At 41.0% G+C, this 17,835-nt stretch overlaps 1 protein-coding gene across 3 annotated transcripts in view; it reads right to left on the bottom strand.

Moving 5' to 3' along the window:
* Nucleotides 1–17,835, bottom strand: part of fancm (FA complementation group M) — a 176,952-nt gene that overhangs the window by 75,348 nt on the left and 83,769 nt on the right. For all 3 annotated transcript variants that reach the window (XM_072568442.1, XM_072568440.1, XM_072568443.1), the window contains one exon: nucleotides 11,036–11,188. In XM_072568442.1, the coding sequence (XP_072424543.1) occupies nucleotides 11,036–11,188 (153 nt within the window). The remainder of the gene's footprint in view (nucleotides 1–11,035; nucleotides 11,189–17,835) is intronic.

Here is a 17,835-nt window from a genome sequence, read left to right as displayed (position 1 = left end):
CATGCTGCCTGACCTGCTGCGCTTTTCCAGCAACACATTTTCAGCTCTGCTACTGACATTACAATGGATGATGAAAAAGGACAACATTTGTATGTGGTCATCCATTTTGTTTGTATAATATAGACAACGCTGAATATGTTTTAAATATAAGACACTAAGAACGGTGACAGATTAAGAAAACTCCAGTGCCCAGTCATATAAACTGCTAAAAGCTAGAGGGCATAAACAAAAATATAACCAGAAAGACTAATATAATTTTGACCCATCGAGAGTCTTAGAGATGTACAACACAGAAACAGACTCTTCGGTCCAAGTCGTCCATGCTGACCAGATATCCCAACCTAATCTCGTCCCATTTGCCAACACTTGGCCCATGTCCCTCTAAACCCTTCCTATTCAAATACCCCTCTAGATGTCTTTTAAATGTTGCAATTGTATTAGCCTCCATCACTTTCTTTGGCAGCTTATTCCATATATGCACCACCCTCTGCATGAAAAAGATGCTCCTTAGGTCCCTTTTATATCTTTCTCCTCTCACCCTAAACCTATGCCCTCTAGTACAGGACTGCCTCACCCCAGGGAAGAGACTTTGTCTGTGAGATAGCTTGGGCAAATAGAGTTAAGGAGAATTAAAAGATTTTTTTACAAATACATTAAGGACAAAAGGGTAACTAGGGAGAGAATAGGGCCTCTCAAAAATCAGCAAGGTGGCCTTTGTGTGCAGCCACAGAAAATAGGGGAGATACTAAATGAGTGTTTTGCATCAGTATTTTCTGTGGAAAAGGACATGGAAGATATAGAATGTAGGGAAATAGATGGTGACATCTTGAAAAATGTCCATATTATAGAGAAGGAAGTGCAGGATGTCTTGAAACATATAAAAGTGAATAAATCCCCAGGACCTGATCAGGTGTACCTAGAACTCTTTGGAAGCAAGGGAAGTAATTGCTGGGCCTCTGGCTGAGATATTTGTATCATCAATATCACAGGTGAGGTGCCAGAAGACCAGACGTTGGCTAACATGGTGCCACTGTTTAAGAAGAGTGGTAAGGACAAGTCAGGGAACTATAGACCAGTGAGCCTGACGTCAGTGGTGGGCCAGTTGTTGAAAGGAATCCTGAGGGGCAGGATGTACATGTATTTGGAAAGGCAAGGACTGATTTAGGATAGTCAACATGGCTTTGTGCATAGGAAATCACATCTCACAAACTTGATTGAGTTTTTTTGAAGTAGTAACAAAGAGGATTGATGAGGGCTGAGCATTAGACATGATCTATATAGACTTCAGTAAGGCATTCAACAAGATTCTCCATGGGAGACTGGTTAGCAAGGTTAGATTTCATGGAATACAGGGAGAACTAGCCATTTGGATACAGAACTGGCTCAAAAGGTAGAAGACAGAGGGTGATGGAGGAGGGTTGTTTTTCAGACTGGAGGCCTGTGACCAGTGGAGTGCCAAAAGGATCGGTGCTGGGTCCTCTACTTTTCCTCATTTATATAAATGATTTGGAATTGAGCATTAGACATATAGTTAATAAGTTTGCAGATGATGCCAGAATTGGAGGTATAGTGGACAGCGAAGAAGGTTACATCAGATTACAACGGGGTCTTGATCAGATGGGCCAATGGGCTGAGAAGTGGCAGATAGAGTTTAATTTAGATAACTGCAAGGTGCTGCATTTTGGGAAAGCAAATCTTAGCAGGACTCATACACTTAACGGGTAAGGTCATATGGAGTGTTGATGAACAAAGAGACCTTGGAGTGCAGGTTCATAGCTCTTTGAAAGTGGAGTTGCAAGTAGATAGGATAGTGAAGGAGGCGTTTGGTATGCTTTCCTTTATTGGTCAGAGTATTGAGTACAGGAGTTGGGAGGTCATGTTGTGACTGTACAGGACATTGGTTAGGGCACTGTTAGAATATTGCATGGATAGGATAAATACACAAAATCTTTTCCCTGTAGAGGGTGAGAGGGGAAAGGTATAAGAGAGACCTAAGGGGCAACTTTTTCATGCAGAAGGTGGTACGTGTATGGAATGAGCTGCCAGAGAAAGTGGTGATTGCAACATTTAAAAGGATGGGTTTATGAATAGGAAGGATTTGGAGGGATATGGGCCGGGTGCTGGCAGGTAGAACTAGATTGGGTTGGGATATCTGGTCGGCATGGACGAGTTGGATTGAAGGGTCTGTTTCCATGCTGTCCATCTCTATGACTCGATTTATCCTATCCATCCCTCTCATGATTTTATAAACCTCTATGAGGTCACTCCTCAGCCTTCCATGCTCCAGGGAAAACAGCCCCAGCCTATTCAACCTCCCCCTATAGCTCAAATCTTCCAACCCTGGCAACATTCTTGTAAATCTTTTCTGAACCCTGTCAAGTTTCCCCAACATCCTTCCGATAGGAAGGAGACCAGAATAGCACATAATATTCCAAAAGTGGCCTATCCAGTGTGCTGTACAGCACCAACATGACCTCCCATCTCTTATACTCAATGCTCTGACCAATAAAGGAAAGCATATCAACGCCTTCTTCACTACCCTACTCACCTGCAACTCTACTTTTAGGGAGCTATGAACCTGCACTCCAAGGTTTCTTTGTTCAGCAATACTCCCTAGGACCTTACCATTAAGTGTATAAGTCCTGCTAAGATCGGCTTCCCCAAAATGTAGCAACTCGCATTTATCTAAATTAAACTCCATCTGCTACTCCTCAGCCCACTGGCCCATCTGATCAAGACACCTTTGTAATCTGAGGTAACCTTCTTCACTGTCCACTACATCTCCAATTCTGGTGTCATCTGCAAACTTACTAACTGTACCTCCAACGTTCAGATCCAAATCATTTCTATAAATGATGAAAAGTAGAGGACCCAGCACCAATCCTTGTGGCCCTCCACTGGTCACAGGCCTCCAGTCTGAAAAACATCCCTCCACCACCACCCTCTGTCTTCTGTATCTAAATGGCTAGTTCTCCTTGTATTCCATGAGATCTAACCTTGCTAACCAGTCTCCCAAGGAGAACCTTGTCGAACTCCTTACTGAAGTCAAGAAGATAGGAATACAAAAGAGTTGAAGCTACACTTAAGCCATACAAAGCCTTGGTTAAGTCCTATTTAGTGTACTGCATTCAGTTTTGCGCACTGCTACACACCACAGATTTGACAGAACGATAGCTTGATTTGAAGGATTAAACTAGGATGAAAAATTGAAGAAACCTGGTTTGAATTTCCTTGACTTAGAAAATAAAGGAAGGCTTGAAAATATATTGGAACTCTCACGACCTCAAATGGATCAAAATGAGTCATGGCTGAGGAAATAGTTTTCTTTGAACCAAAGTCACTTCCCAGGATAATCAAAGTGAGCTATTTGAAAATGACATATGGAATTGGTTGGGTATACAGAGGAATCCCGGTTATCCAGCATTCGATTATCCAAATTTTGGATTCTCCAGCAAGGGCACAAGGTCCCAATGCTCAGCTAAAATGTGTTATCCAGCAATCAATTATCCGAGCATTTGATCATCCGACAAAATACTCCACACCCACGTCATTCAGATAATCAAGGTTCCTCTGTACACCGTAAAAATATTTATTCTAGTGTAGAATTCAGAACAATGCAACAGATTCAAAAATTAGAAATCTAGTACTATCTTACCTAATAGGCTGTGGATATGGGTCCAACTGAAATTTTATAGTCAAGATTGTAGCCTTTTTTCCAAAAAGTTCATTGATGACAACAGACCAAAACTGACAAATGAAGCCAAAATACTATCCACTATTAGATTAAATGATGGTAAAGGGTCGAGTCATCAAAAAGACACTTGTTTCCATCATTATTAGTTTAAAACAAAAGTTGATTCCAAGTATAAGCTATTCTTCATCTGTCTGAAAAAAACACCGTGGTAAATAACTTTGAAGTCGCCCAAGTGGAAACAACAGTCTAATTGCATACATTTGAACAGACTATCAACTCACAAAAGGAGAAAGTGAGGACTGCAGATGCTGGGCATCAGAGCTTAAAAATGTGTTGCTGGAAAAGCGCAGCAGGTCAGGCAGCATCAAAGGAGAAGGAGAATCGATGTTTCGGGCATAAGTCCTTCTTCAGGAATCATTCCTGAAGAAGGGCTTATGCCCGAAACGTCAATTCTCCTTTTCCTTTGACGCTGCCTGACCTGCTGCGCTTTTCCAGCAACACATTTTTAAGCTATCAACTCACAAATGCTTGCAGCCACTAAAAACACAAAATGCCATAAAAAATGCACAAATCAAATTTCAGTTGTCATTTTTTTTTAAAACAGGAATCACAAAACTGATATTTCAAGGTTTACTTTCTCTGTAGATTTGTGTTAGGTAGATTTAGGGGACAGGGTCAAAACTGGTGCTGAGTGCGAATAAGGTAATAAATATACTATAATATTACTAAGATCTACTGGTTTCCAAATACAGTTGCAACCTGTGATCTTAAGCCTAATTATTGACTATCATGAGGTACAGATGCCTGGACATACTGACCTTGATACTTGCAAATTTAACACTCAAGCACAAAGTAATAATTTTCACAGCATTGTAAACACAATCTTGAGGCACAGTCTTCTACTGAAGGTATGTGGAGTGCAAGGACAGATCAACAATGGCTTTTATCAGAATAAGTCAAGAATCAATTCTTGAATATGGAACTGAAGGAGACTAAGAGTGGGGTTACATTTTACCCATTGGAGAGGTAAGTACTGGGCCACAAAAGAAAATGTTGCAGAGCATATGGAAAGATATTGTTGCTAAGATATTGCCAGGACATCTGATCTCAGGAAACAGCAACAGGTCACAAAAAAATTAATAATTTCACATGGATGGTCCCATCTCACAAACAAACTTCAATAACGTTTGAATTGCGACTGCAATATGACTACATTCTCCATATATCCAACCTCATTTCACACCAAACATTTCCTTTCCAGGTAAAAGACCAAGCAATAGAATGGGGAAGCAACTGAACAAGGGAAGGCCATTTGTGTTTGGGCAGGAAGTGATACCGGAGTGAACACAGAGTCATAGAGATGTACAGTATGGAAACAGATCCTTCGGTCCAACCTGTCCATGCCGACCAGATATCCCAACACAATCTAGTCCCACCTGCCAGCACCCAGCCCATATCCCTCCAAACCCTTGCTATTCATATACCCATGCAAATGCCTCTTAAATGTTGCAATTGTACCAACCTCCACCACTTCCTCTGGCAGCTCAACCAGAAAACATTTTTCCTTTGTGTGTGTCAATTCCAGATTCCTTACACATTCACAACTATCCCTGCACTCTCTTCTCCAAATTATCCTCACTGTCAAGTTCAATAGGTCTCATTATTCATATCCTCCTTTGATGATGATAACCTAGTACTAATATTTTATCATGAGGCACTCAGAGGCAAGATTTACTTTAGCCTTGGGAGTAATCGACAAGTCACCTCATTAAATCCCAACCCCAAGATAGCAACAAGGAGCAGGAAGCAGACAAAACTTGATTTGCTATAATGCTAACATAAGCTTGGGGACCAGCAACACACACAACTTAGAGGTCAGAATAGAACAAAACTTTGCTCAATCAACTGCATTCAGCGCAACGCTACCCCAAGGGTTAAGAACAGAAGCAAAGTCACGTTCATGTTTTTTAATCAACCTGTTCAGAGACGTTAGTACAACCTCTGGAGCAATGGGACTTGAAACCGGGCCTCTGGCTTAGAGGTAGGACAGTACCACCATCAAAGTCACATCCCCTAAGTGAGGCCAGATGGAGACAAGGTCAAACTTAAGGTGGCAATCAGCAAGTCTGGCATACCAAATGCCTCAACCTAAAACAGAACTGTTGACAGGTTGTGTCTATGGTTGGAGATAAAGGTCTGCCTCCAATTACTTGCAACAATAGGCAATAAAATAGGAAGGTTCATTAATGAGCACTAGGAGTCATCAGAGCCTTGATCAGTTTGGGTCAGCCATTTCGAGCTTCAACTCCTTTACTAAGATAACATTCCAGCATGCAATGCAAGCTAACTAAGACCCCACATTGGCCACCTCATTTACTGGGGTACTGTGGAAATAAACATGTTCAGTTACTTGACTCAAATTATATTCATTTGCAAACTCTTTCACTGCCGTGCGCAAGTTTCCAGTGCAATGTCACACTAACTTGTTCCCTTATCAACAGAAATGCAAAAAATACACCAACTTGTCATGTGATAACCTTGACATAGATAGTCAAAAAGCTGAAAAGGAACCAAAGTATCATTTTGCATCACTTGCATCATTATGTATGTCATTCCAGTCTCTATGGTAACCAAGAGGTACACCAAAGCCTTTGTGGTATTTTTAACACTGCATTAAATCCATAAAAATTAGCTGCTCAAGTGCACACTAGAAAAACATCCAACTCCTGTCAGGTTTTTTTTCATTTTCATATTACAGGTTCACAAAACTAAAATAAAAATCCTGAAACCTATCATGTCACATGTTAATTTACTAAATGTAAGTATAAAAGCGTATTTTCCATCTCTTCTTTAAAATAGTGGCATCTATTTGACAATTAAATAATAATCATTTCAGGCTACTGTTTTTCAAATAAAAGACTGTATAAATTCACATGCTGGATTCTGAGTGTACAAATAAAACGAATTTGAATAGCTTGCCATCTCAACTGTTTTATCCTCACATGATATTTCTGCATTCAATAAAGTAAACAGAAGAGCAATTCAATTTAAGTTCAGAGCTATTTGAAAATTTCCCTTTTGATGCAACATGAAATCAAAAGATATTAGAGAAAGGAAGATTTTCTTTTTCAGCTCCCTGAATCTGCATCAACCAGTGTGCATCCAGATTAACTGTTACCACACGCTTAAGCCTCAAACTCAGAATAACAGCATCTCCTACCCATTTAGAAATGGATCTACAGCGTAAGATGGTAAAATGGGTCCTCAGTGATAAAGCAGAAGGCACTATGAAAAAAATGCATCTTAGTACACTCAAAAAGTGCTGATAACTACATCATGAACAAACAATCTGAATGAGTGTTGCTCATTATCCTGACAGCCAAATGTCAGACGAGATGCAATCAAGATAATCCAGGTTAGATTCAATCTCAGGTCCACCACCTAACCTACTGTCTTTCCTTTCCCTAGCTTAAATCCTAAATTGATATCTATAGGCTTAACTGAATAGAACACTGAATGCCTTACTAGGTATTACAAATCACAGAAAAGACAAGTAGAACAAATGGTCTGTTTATCCTGCTCTGCCATTCAACCCAATCACAGTTGATCTTACGCTGAAACTCCACTTTTCCAGTTGCTCACCTCTTCCCTCAATTCCGAAAAACACCAAAGATCTGCCTGTTTCAACTGTAAATATATTGTTATGATCCTAGCTAGACAAGTCAGATACCAGAAAGAAATCTAACTTGATAGATCATATTTTGTTCTCAATTTATTGTGATGATCTTTCACTAAAACATAAGCACATTGTAGATTTGGTTTTAACAAGAAAATAAATGAAACAGAAATGGAGCAAACGGGCAATGTAGCACAGTTTGAAAAATATCAAGACACATCATAACATAACAAATCAATAGAATCTAAGAAATTTTCCTTCTTTGCCCAAACTGTAGGTTTGACATAACTGCTTAATTCCTTCCATTGAATGCACTTACAACTGGGAGCTTAAATTTTCTCAGCTTTGAATAATCTTCAGAGTTCCAACCAAACACTCCATGGTCTGGAAGCTTTCATAAGCTATAAGCCTTACACTAAGGAAATCTTTTCCTTAATTGCTTTAAACAATCTCCTTTTCTAAACAAATGATCCTAACACCTGACTTCAGTGACGTGTCCTGTAAAATGAACTAAAAGCTTTTGAACTAAATTTTTTAAAAACTTGTTTATCCTGGATTCTACTACAGTTAATGGGCTTAATGCTTCCTCTCTTCTGCCATAAACCCTTACAGTATAAACAAATGATCATTAACAGTCACAACTGTCTAACAAATACTCGTTTAAAACCATGGCTCCAAAAAGAGACCGCCTTCATTTTTAAACCCCTTCATAAAACAATATTTAAAATCCCATACACCACAGCTTGAAATCTAAATTCTTTTAAAAAGGTATTATATCACATCTTTCATCATAATCTTCAATGAGGAGCATCCACAACCCTTCCAATTGAGTACTACAAAGATTTAAAGTAATTTAAATAATTTATCCTCATCTTAGTACTAAATTATGGCTCCATTGTCCTGTTTTAGAGCTTTCAACCTCTGTCTACCCTGTCAAGCCCTTCACAACTTGTGTGTTTCAATGAGATTCTCTCTTATTCTGCTAAACACCAGAGTATAGATCCAATTTACACAACATCTCAAAAATCCACACATCACAGAATCAACCAAGCACACCTTCACTGTTTGAACTCCAATGCATATGCTTCCTTGAATACAAAAGGTCAAAACTGTAGACAATATTGCAGATGCGGTCTCACCAAAGCCCTATACTATTTTAGGAGGATGTCTTTATTCCTATATCCCAATGCCTTGCAATAAATACCAACATGCTATTTGCCATCCTAATTGTTTGTTGTACCTCTATACCAACTTGCTATGTCCCTTGTCTGATCACACAAGACTCTGAAAATCAACATTTAACAAGTTTCATGCCTTTAAGAACAATATTCCAACATTCTATTCTTACAAAGCAAAAAATATTATACTTCCCCAAGTTATGCTCTGTTATCATTTTACTGGTCTATTTATCCAATCAGCCTGTGCCTTCCTCACGATTTCACATGACTTGTATCATCAGCAAATTTAGATACAGTATTCTGCCTCTTTGTCAGAGTCACTAATTTATAAAAGGAAATAGCCAAGATCCCAGTCCTCATACTTTCAGCAGCTAGCTACAGCCCGTCAACTTGAAAATGCCTCTTTTTATTCATGCGGTTTCCTGTTTATCAATTAATCCACAACACATGCTAATACATCACCCCAACCCATAGCTAACATTAATTTACATATTCAAAACTTTGAATTTGTGTATGAATTGAAGTATCAAACTCACATCAAATCTGCTTTAAGACAATGGTATAAAGGAGGTTTATATTTGAAATCTTGTCAAGCTACTAGTTAGTTTTTGACTGATCTATAAGGCATAAACTTTATTAATCACACTAGCTGTACTAGTCATTGCTAAAGACATGGCAGCAGGCAAGTCATGAGGTGTGGTGAGAAGGAACCCAAAAAGGAAAGAACATATGTTAAGACAACATATTGTAATAGAGCCATTTGCCGAATCCATCAGGAAGGATGCGAGCCTGAGAGGGGTGACTATTCCTGGCAGCGGGGGCCTGCAGGTTAAGGCCTCCCTGTACATGGATGACGTCGCTGTTTTCTGCTCGGATCCGCTGTCCGTGCACAGACTCGTGTGCATCTGCGACCAGTTCGAACGGGCCTCGGGGGCCAAGGTAAACCGAGGCAAGAGCGAGACCATGCTCTTCGGGAACTGGGCCGACCAATCCTCTATCCCCTTCACCGTCAGGACTGAAGGTGCTGGGTATTTGGTTCGGGGGGGCTGGGGCGTGCGCCAAGACCTGGGAGGAGCGGATCAGGAAGATGAGACAGAAACTAGGCAGATGGGGGCAACGGTCGCTCTCCATCGCGGGAAAAAACCTGGTCATCAGGTGTGAGGTACTCTCAGTATTGCTATATGTGGCACAGGTCTGGCCTATCCCCAGGACCTGTGCCGCCGCAGTCACCCGGGCCATCTTCCAATTCATTTGGAGATCAAAGATGGACCGGGTCCGAAGAGACTCTATGTACAAAGACCGGTGCAATGGGGGAAAAAACACGCCCAATGCCACCCTCACCCTGATGGCCACCTTTGTGTGTTGCTGCATCAAGCTGTGCGTGGATCCCCGGTACGCAAACACCAAGTGTCACTACGTACTGAGGTTCTACCTGTCCCCGGTGTTGCGAAGGATGGGCCTGGCCTCGCTGCCGCGGAACGCTCCGAGTAGTTGGACCGTTCCGTATCACCTGTCCTTCGTGGAGAAATTTATGAGGAAAAACACCTTTGACCACAAGTCCATCAGGAAGTGGTCAGCACGTAGCGTCCTTGAGACCCTTCGGGAAAAGGAGAGGGCGGATCCTGTCGAGCGGTTCCCTGAGCAGACTGTCAAAGCCATTTGGCAGAATGCCTCATCGCCAGAACTTTCCAACAAGCACCAAGACGTGGCTTGGCTGGTGGTGAGAAGGGCTCTGCCTGTGAGATCCTTTATGCACGCCCGGACTCTCTGCCGCACCGCACGCTGCCCTCGAAGTGGCTGCGGGGGGGACGAGACTGTCACACACCTCCTTCTGGAATGTGCCTATGCAGAGGAAGTCTGGAGAGGAATGCAGTGGTGCTTGTCGAGGTTCGTCCCGAGCAGCGCCGTGACGCGGGACTCCGTGCTCTACGGCCTGTTCCCCGGGACTCACACCGAGACGAACATTAACTGCGCCTGGAGGATCATCAACTCGGTGAAGGACGCTCTCTGGGCGGTCCGAAACCTGTTGATCTTCCAGCTGAAGGAGTTGACCCCGACCGAGTGTTGCAGACTGGCACATTCCAAGGTCCAAGACTACGTGTTGAGGGACGCGCTGAAGCTTGGGGCAGCTGCCGCCAAGGCGCGGTGGGGAAAGACCACCGTGTAAGATCGGCCTGCCGAAAGAAGAACAGGGGGCCCATACAGACGTTTTTTGGGCTCTGCTGATGCCTCAGCCAAATATATGTATATATACAAGATTGAAAAAATGCACAGGATTGTAAAGGACAAGAATAAAGTCGAATCTGTGTTTGTAAATATGGACATATGTATGGCATGATCCAATGTACAGACCATCAAATCATTTATGAATAAAGTATATTTTTGAAATAAAAAAAAAACATATTGTAACAAAGTATACAATTTAGAACTTAATTGGAAGTAATGCTTTTCATAATTGAAAAGTTATGCCACTCTTATCTCACTGACCTCCTCTTGTCTCATCAAATCAATCATGTCCATAATGCTTATGAAGTGCAGGCAGCGATCAGAGTGATCAATCAAATAGGTAGCAAATGGACGATTTTGCCAAAGGCTCCACTCTGACAGAGAGAGTTCATGGATTGCACCACACTCATGTTCCTGTAACATACGAACATCAGTAACTTGGCAATTATGTAGTTAATTTTTACTTCATTTTTACCACATGATTATAGCCTAATTTTCTTTCAAGAATAAAAGGATAATGGACATTACAAGGATTAATACCACAACAAATTTTAGTAGAGGTAGAAACTGACTTCACAATTTGCAAGAGGTTTACATTTTCAAGGAATAATATTCTAAAGACACAGTAAATGTAGCAATAATAATGAAGAAAACATCTCCCATTAATGCACAGGAGCATTAAAAAAAAACACAAACTGAACAGCAAGTCAAAAGAAATGCATGAAACAATAAACAAACATTGTATCAAGGACAAGTGTCTTCAAGATGTGAAGGTAGTAGATGAAGGAGAAAGTGAGGACTGCAGATGCTGGAGATCAGAGCTTAAAAATGTGTTGCTGGAAAAGCTTCAGAAGGGCTTATGCCTGAAATGCCGATTCACCTTCTCCTTTGATGCTGCCTGACCTGCTGCGCTTTTCCAGCAACACATTTTTAAGGTAGTTGATGAAGCAAAGATCACAGCCACCTTCAGCCATTTCATCAATGACCTTCGCTCCGTCATAAAATTAGAGATCAGAATAGTGGCTGATCATTGCGCAATATTCAGAACCACTCGCAACTCCTTCAATATTGTAATAGTACATGGTCCAAATGCAACAAGACCTGGAGAGTATCAGGCTTAGGTCAATAAATAGTAAACAACTTTTGGGCCACACAAGGTGTTAGGCAATGACTATGTCCAACAAAAGAGAACCCCATGCTCAACCCTTAACTTTCAAAGTAATTACTTATATTGAATCTCCTCTACTCACATCCTGGGGGTTAACAATAACTAGAAACTGAACTTGACTGATCATAAACACTGACTACAAGGACAGGTCAAGGGCTGGGAATTCTACAGTGGGTAATTCACCTCCCAATTCCTCAAAACTTCTCCAACATCTACAAGGCACAGGTCAGGAGTGTGACAGAACACATCACTTGACTGGATGAATGCAGTTCCAATAAGCTTGACACCATGTAGAAAAAAAAACAGCCCATTTGATTGGCTCTCAAAGCAGCACCTTCAACATTCACTCACTACACATAAAAGCTGAATAACAACACTGTGTACTATCTGCAGGATGCGGGGCAACAGTTCCTCCAGCATCTTCAACAATGTCATTCTGACTTGAAACCAGCTCTTCCTAATCACTATTCCTTCAACGTCCCTGGGTGATAATCCAGGATCCTCCTCCCTAACACTACCGTAGGTGTACTCCAACCACATGGACAGCAGCAGATCAAGGTGGTAACTGGCCATCACTTAAAATGTAATTTGAGCTAGTAATAAATATTTGCCTAGCCAGAGGTGCCCATATCCTGCAAATGAATAAAAGAATATAAAAGCATGTGATCTAGGTGACTTACAGGGCACCAATAATTTAGAATGGGGAACGAGAATACAGCATTAGTTATAAGGTGGAGAGTTAATGATGCTTCAGAATTAGGACAGCCTACGGATATGGTGTTGAGCAAGGCTGTGAATGTATTTAAGCCAACGAAATGCATTAAAGCCTGAAGATGAGAAGTTTACATTTCTAATGCAAGTAAAATCCAAGTATGGGTTTGCAGTGACAGGCTAATGAGGACTTGATGACAGATGCAAGCATCAGTGCATATTGGATGTGCTGACCCTTAAGGAGAGTACAGATCCTGAAAAATGACAAAGGTACAGATGAGAATTCTGACAGAAGAGCCAGATTAAAGGTGGAAGTGTGCAATTTCTTTCTAAAAAAAAAACAGGTGCAAGTAAATGTTCTTTACACAGAAGAAAGAATAGGATGAAACAGGGTTGGAAAGGCAGATGCAATTGAATGTAATTGAATTAAAAAGTACAAAAGGGAGACAAAGGCAATGGTGATTGCCTTGTGGTAATATCATTAATCCAGAGACCCAAGTACTGTTCTGGGGACTCCAATTTGAATCCCACTACAGCAGATGGTAATTATAGAAATATGGAGTGCAGTAAGCAACTCAGTCCTTTGAGCCTGCTCCATCATTTGGTATAATCATAATACAGAATTATTCAGTATCTGTGCACCTCTCTCCACGCTACCTGAAGGAGCGATGCTCCAACAGCTTATGATTTTAAATAAATCTGTTGGATTATAAACTGGCATTGTATGATTTTTGACTTCATCCGTCCCAGTCCAACACTGGCATCTCCAGATCATGGTAAAATCATGGCTGAAGCCATCTTGGTCTCAACTTTCCTGCCTACTCTCTATAAATCTTTACTCCATTACTAATTAAAAATCTCTCCTCCTTAAATTATCTCAGTGTAAATGATTCACTCTGGAGCAGGAATTACAGAGATTCAAGGCACTTTGAGATAAGTAAATACTCATTTATTTTAAATCTGCTACCTTTTGTCCTAAAACTATGATTTATCATTCTAGATTACTCCAGAAAAGGAAATATCCACCCTAAGTCCACTTTGTCAATTTCGACTGGCATCTTACATACCCAGTTAGACCTCCAGGGTTGACTCTCAACTGGGCAATTTGGAATGGACAACAAACACTAACCGAGCCAGTGACATCCACATCCCATGAATGAATTTTAAAGAATTTGCTCCATACTATTTATTATTAATTCAGTAGAACAGTCCAGGAACAGTCTTTGATTATTTAAAAAGTTTTGATTTCACAGTTCTCGATGCCAAATTTCACACACTATCCTCATAATCTAGTGAACTTTCTGAGAACTGCCTAGAATGCAAGTACATCCATCTTCAAGTAAGGGGACTAAAGTGTACACGATATTCCAGGGTGAAGTTTCACTAATTCCTTGTACAATTACAGCACCACCTCCCTACTTTTATATGCTCTTTTCCTTTATTATTACCTGCTGTACCTCTATACTACCTGTGATCATGTACAAAACCACCTCGATCTCTATACTGAAGCAGTCTGAAGTTTCTCCCATTTAGATAGTAAAAGTTGCTTTTCTATTCTTCCAAACAAAATTGATTACTCACAATTATTCATATTAGTTGGTTAAAAAACATAACATTGTAGCCTAGACTTAGTGAAGAGTAAGTGCTAAACTTTATGTTTCAGCCTCAAATCAATACTAAATGAATATTGTGTGTCAGTTTTTATTGTGGAGGAAGAAATGGAGTCGAGAGAAATAAATTTTGATGTTTTAAAAACAGTTCACATTACTGAAGAGGACGTTTGGGAGGTCTGAGAAAATATAAAGGTGGATAAATCTCCTAGACCTGATCTAATGTATTCCAGAATATTGTGGGAAGTAAGGGAGGAAATTACGAGACCACATGCAGAAATACCTGCATCCTTTCACCCTAACAGGAATATACTGTCTCTGGACTCTCATTATCTCATTTCTGAAGGCTTCCCATTTTCCAGCCATCCCTTTACCTGAATTGGCCATGCTAAATTGCCCATAGTTTTAGGTAAAGGGGTAAATGTAGGGGAATGGGTCTGGGTGGGTTGCTCTTCGGAGAGTCAGTGTGGACTTGTTGGGCTGATGGGCCTGTTTCCACACTAAGTAATCTAATCTAAAAAAAAGGTTTTGCACCTTCTCTAATAGGCACATCCACATACTGAATCAGAAAATTTTCTTGTACACATTTAATAAATTCCTCTCTATCTAAACCCTTAACACTGTGGCAGTCCCATCTACGGTTGGAAAGTTAAAATCCTGTACTATAACCATCCTATTATTCTTACAGATAACTGAGATCTCGTTACAAATGTGTTTCCCAACTGCCCACTATTAGGGGTCCTATAATACAATCCCAATAAGGTGATCATCCCTTTCTTATTTCTCAGTTCAACCCAAATAGCTTCCCTGCATGTATTTCCAGGAATATCTTCCCTCAGTACAGCTATAATGCTATCCCTTATCAAAAATGCCATTCCTCTTCCTCTGTTGCCTCCCTTTCAGTCCTTCCTGTAGCATTAGTATCCTGGAACATTAAGCTGCCAGTCCTGTCCATCCCTGAGCCATGTTTCTGTGATTGCTATGATATCCCAGTCCCATGTTCCTAACCATATTCATCTGCCTTCCCTTTTAGGCCTCTTGCATTTAAATAAATGCAGTTTAATTTATCAGTCCTACCTTGATCTCTGCTTTGTCCCTGCATGCCCTGACTGTTTGAGTCGCTTCTTTTCTCAACTGTACCAGTCTCAGATTGATCTCCTTGGGATCCCCCCCTCCCCACCTTACTAGTTTAAATCATCCCGAGCAGCTCGAGCAAATTTCCCTGCCAGTATATTAGTCCCCTTCCAATTCAGGTGCAATCCATCCTTCTTGTACAGGTCACTTCTACCCCAGAAGAGATTCCAATGATCCAAAAATATGAATCCTTCTCCCATACATGAGCGCCTCAGCCATGCATTATCTGCTCTATCATCCTATTCCTGCCCTCACTGAAGGTAATCCAAATATTACTACTCTCGAGGACCTCCTTTTTAAATTCCTACCTAACTTTCTTTGTTCTCCCTTCAGAATCGCATCCTTTTCCCTTCCTATGTTGTTGGTTCCAATGTGTACAATGACATCCTGCTGGGCCCTCTCCCCCTTGAGAACATTATGCACTCTGAGACATCTTTGAACAAGCATTGGGTAAACTGCAGCAGTGCAATATATGGATGGCACATATTCTGCCTCTGTGCTCTGGCGGCATTACTACTGTGTTGACCAATTCTCAAAAACCCAACTAGGATGTGCCAGACTGGATGGTCACAAAGTGATGAGAAAACCAACAAAAGGGGAATGTTCATCCTCACCAATCTGACAAGTTGCAGACTCATCCATACGTGACAGCTTTGGTAGGAATGACCACTGCTAAGGCGTCGTGAAAACAAATGGTCTCCACACTGAGAACATCCCTAAGCTATGAAACATTATCATCATGCTAAATGGGGCAGATCCTGAACAGATCTAACAGCCCGAAACTGGGGAACCACAAGACACATTGTGGTCAAACACAGTTCTGCCTGTAATGGCTCAATCTGTAATCTCTTGGCCCAATATATCCCTTATTTGATCATATCATCAAGAGACTGATCATGGTCATGTAAAAATTCCTTGGAATTATGTTTGAAGCCTTTCACAACAGGAGAAGTAATCTTCTTGATTTCTCAAACCGCTCTGCCAGAGACCTCAGGCAGTAAGGTACAGTAATAACAAATAGAAAATATGGAGTAATTCAGCAGGTCTGGCAGAAACTGTAAAGAAGGAAACTAGCGTTTTGAGTCCCATGACACTTTTTCAGAACTGACCAGGGCTAAAAACTGTTGGTGTTTATGTTGTTGACAAAGGAGAAGGAGGAACAAATAGAATAGATGGTGAGCGTGCCATGAACAAAAGTCAAATTGAATGCTAATAGTAGTAAGGGAATGATCATAATGAAAAGGTGTTAAAGGATAGAAAAAAAAAGTCAGCTTTGCTAAGAACAAACCTAATAAACAAAACATAGGTGGGGTGGGGAAGGACAAGGTAATCAAAATGGAGGACAGCGTTCATGGCTGAAGTTGTTGAACTCAATGTTGAGTCGTGAAGGATATAAATTACTTGCACAGAAGATTTAGTGTTGAATTTCCAGCTTGGATTGGGCTTTACTGCAAATCCAAGAAAATCATTTTGGTCGGCATGTACCAGTTTGGGCAAAGGGCATGTCTCTGTGTTGCAGGACTCTATGATTCTATAGTGGATCTATCCTGGTTCAAACAACAATGCTGGACATCATGCCAGGATCAACACAGACAAACTAAAAATAAGGTGCCAACCTGATGAAACTATAAAACAGGACCATCCAAGCCTTACATAGGGTGGGGCAATGGCCTAATGGTATTATCGCTGCAGTGTTAATCCAGAGACCCAGGTTCAAATCCTTCCACGATAGATGCCGTATTTGGAACTCAGTAAACTCTGGAAGTAAGAGTTTAACTCCATTGTAATTGTAATTCTTGGAAAAGTCCATCTGGTTCACTAACGTCCTTTCAGCAAGGAATCTACTACCCTTACCCAGTCTGTCCTACATGTGACTCCAGACTTATACCAAGTAATTGACTCTTCGCAGCCCTCTGGGCAATTAGAGATGGCTTGGCTAGTGGCACCCTCATTCCGTGAATAAATTTTTTAAATTTCAGATGTAATGGAGCAAATCGAAATGACGAACCAGAGAAGAAGTATTCATAATATTCCTATTCTCAATGGTTGGGGGGCATACTAAGTTAGTACAAAAAACAAATATTGAAAAGGAGCAATCACGTTCACTGTGAAATCCTGAATGATCCCTCTGGGCCTTATTCTGCGGTTTCAGCATCATAGATGCCAGTCTTCAGCTAACTTGATTCACTCCATATAACATCGGTGGAAATGGCTGAAAACACTTGATGCTGCAAAGGCTCTGACAATACTCGAGCAGTAGTACTGAAGATTTAAGCTCCAGGACTAGCTATGCCTCTAGCCAAACTGTCCAAGTATAGCTGGAACTCTGACATCTGTGCCATAAAGTTCTGGCTCAAGTCTCCCTCCAGGCATGGAACACACAAAAATCAAGGCTGACACCCCCCCTCTCCGGTGTAGTACTGAGGGACTGTAGTACT

This window comes from Chiloscyllium punctatum, chromosome 4, assembly GCF_047496795.1.
Source record: "Chiloscyllium punctatum isolate Juve2018m chromosome 4, sChiPun1.3, whole genome shotgun sequence".
Taxonomy (NCBI): Eukaryota; Metazoa; Chordata; class Chondrichthyes; order Orectolobiformes; family Hemiscylliidae; genus Chiloscyllium; species Chiloscyllium punctatum.
The sequence above is the reverse complement of the archived record's forward strand: the minus strand, read 5'-3'. Positions and strand labels throughout refer to the sequence as shown.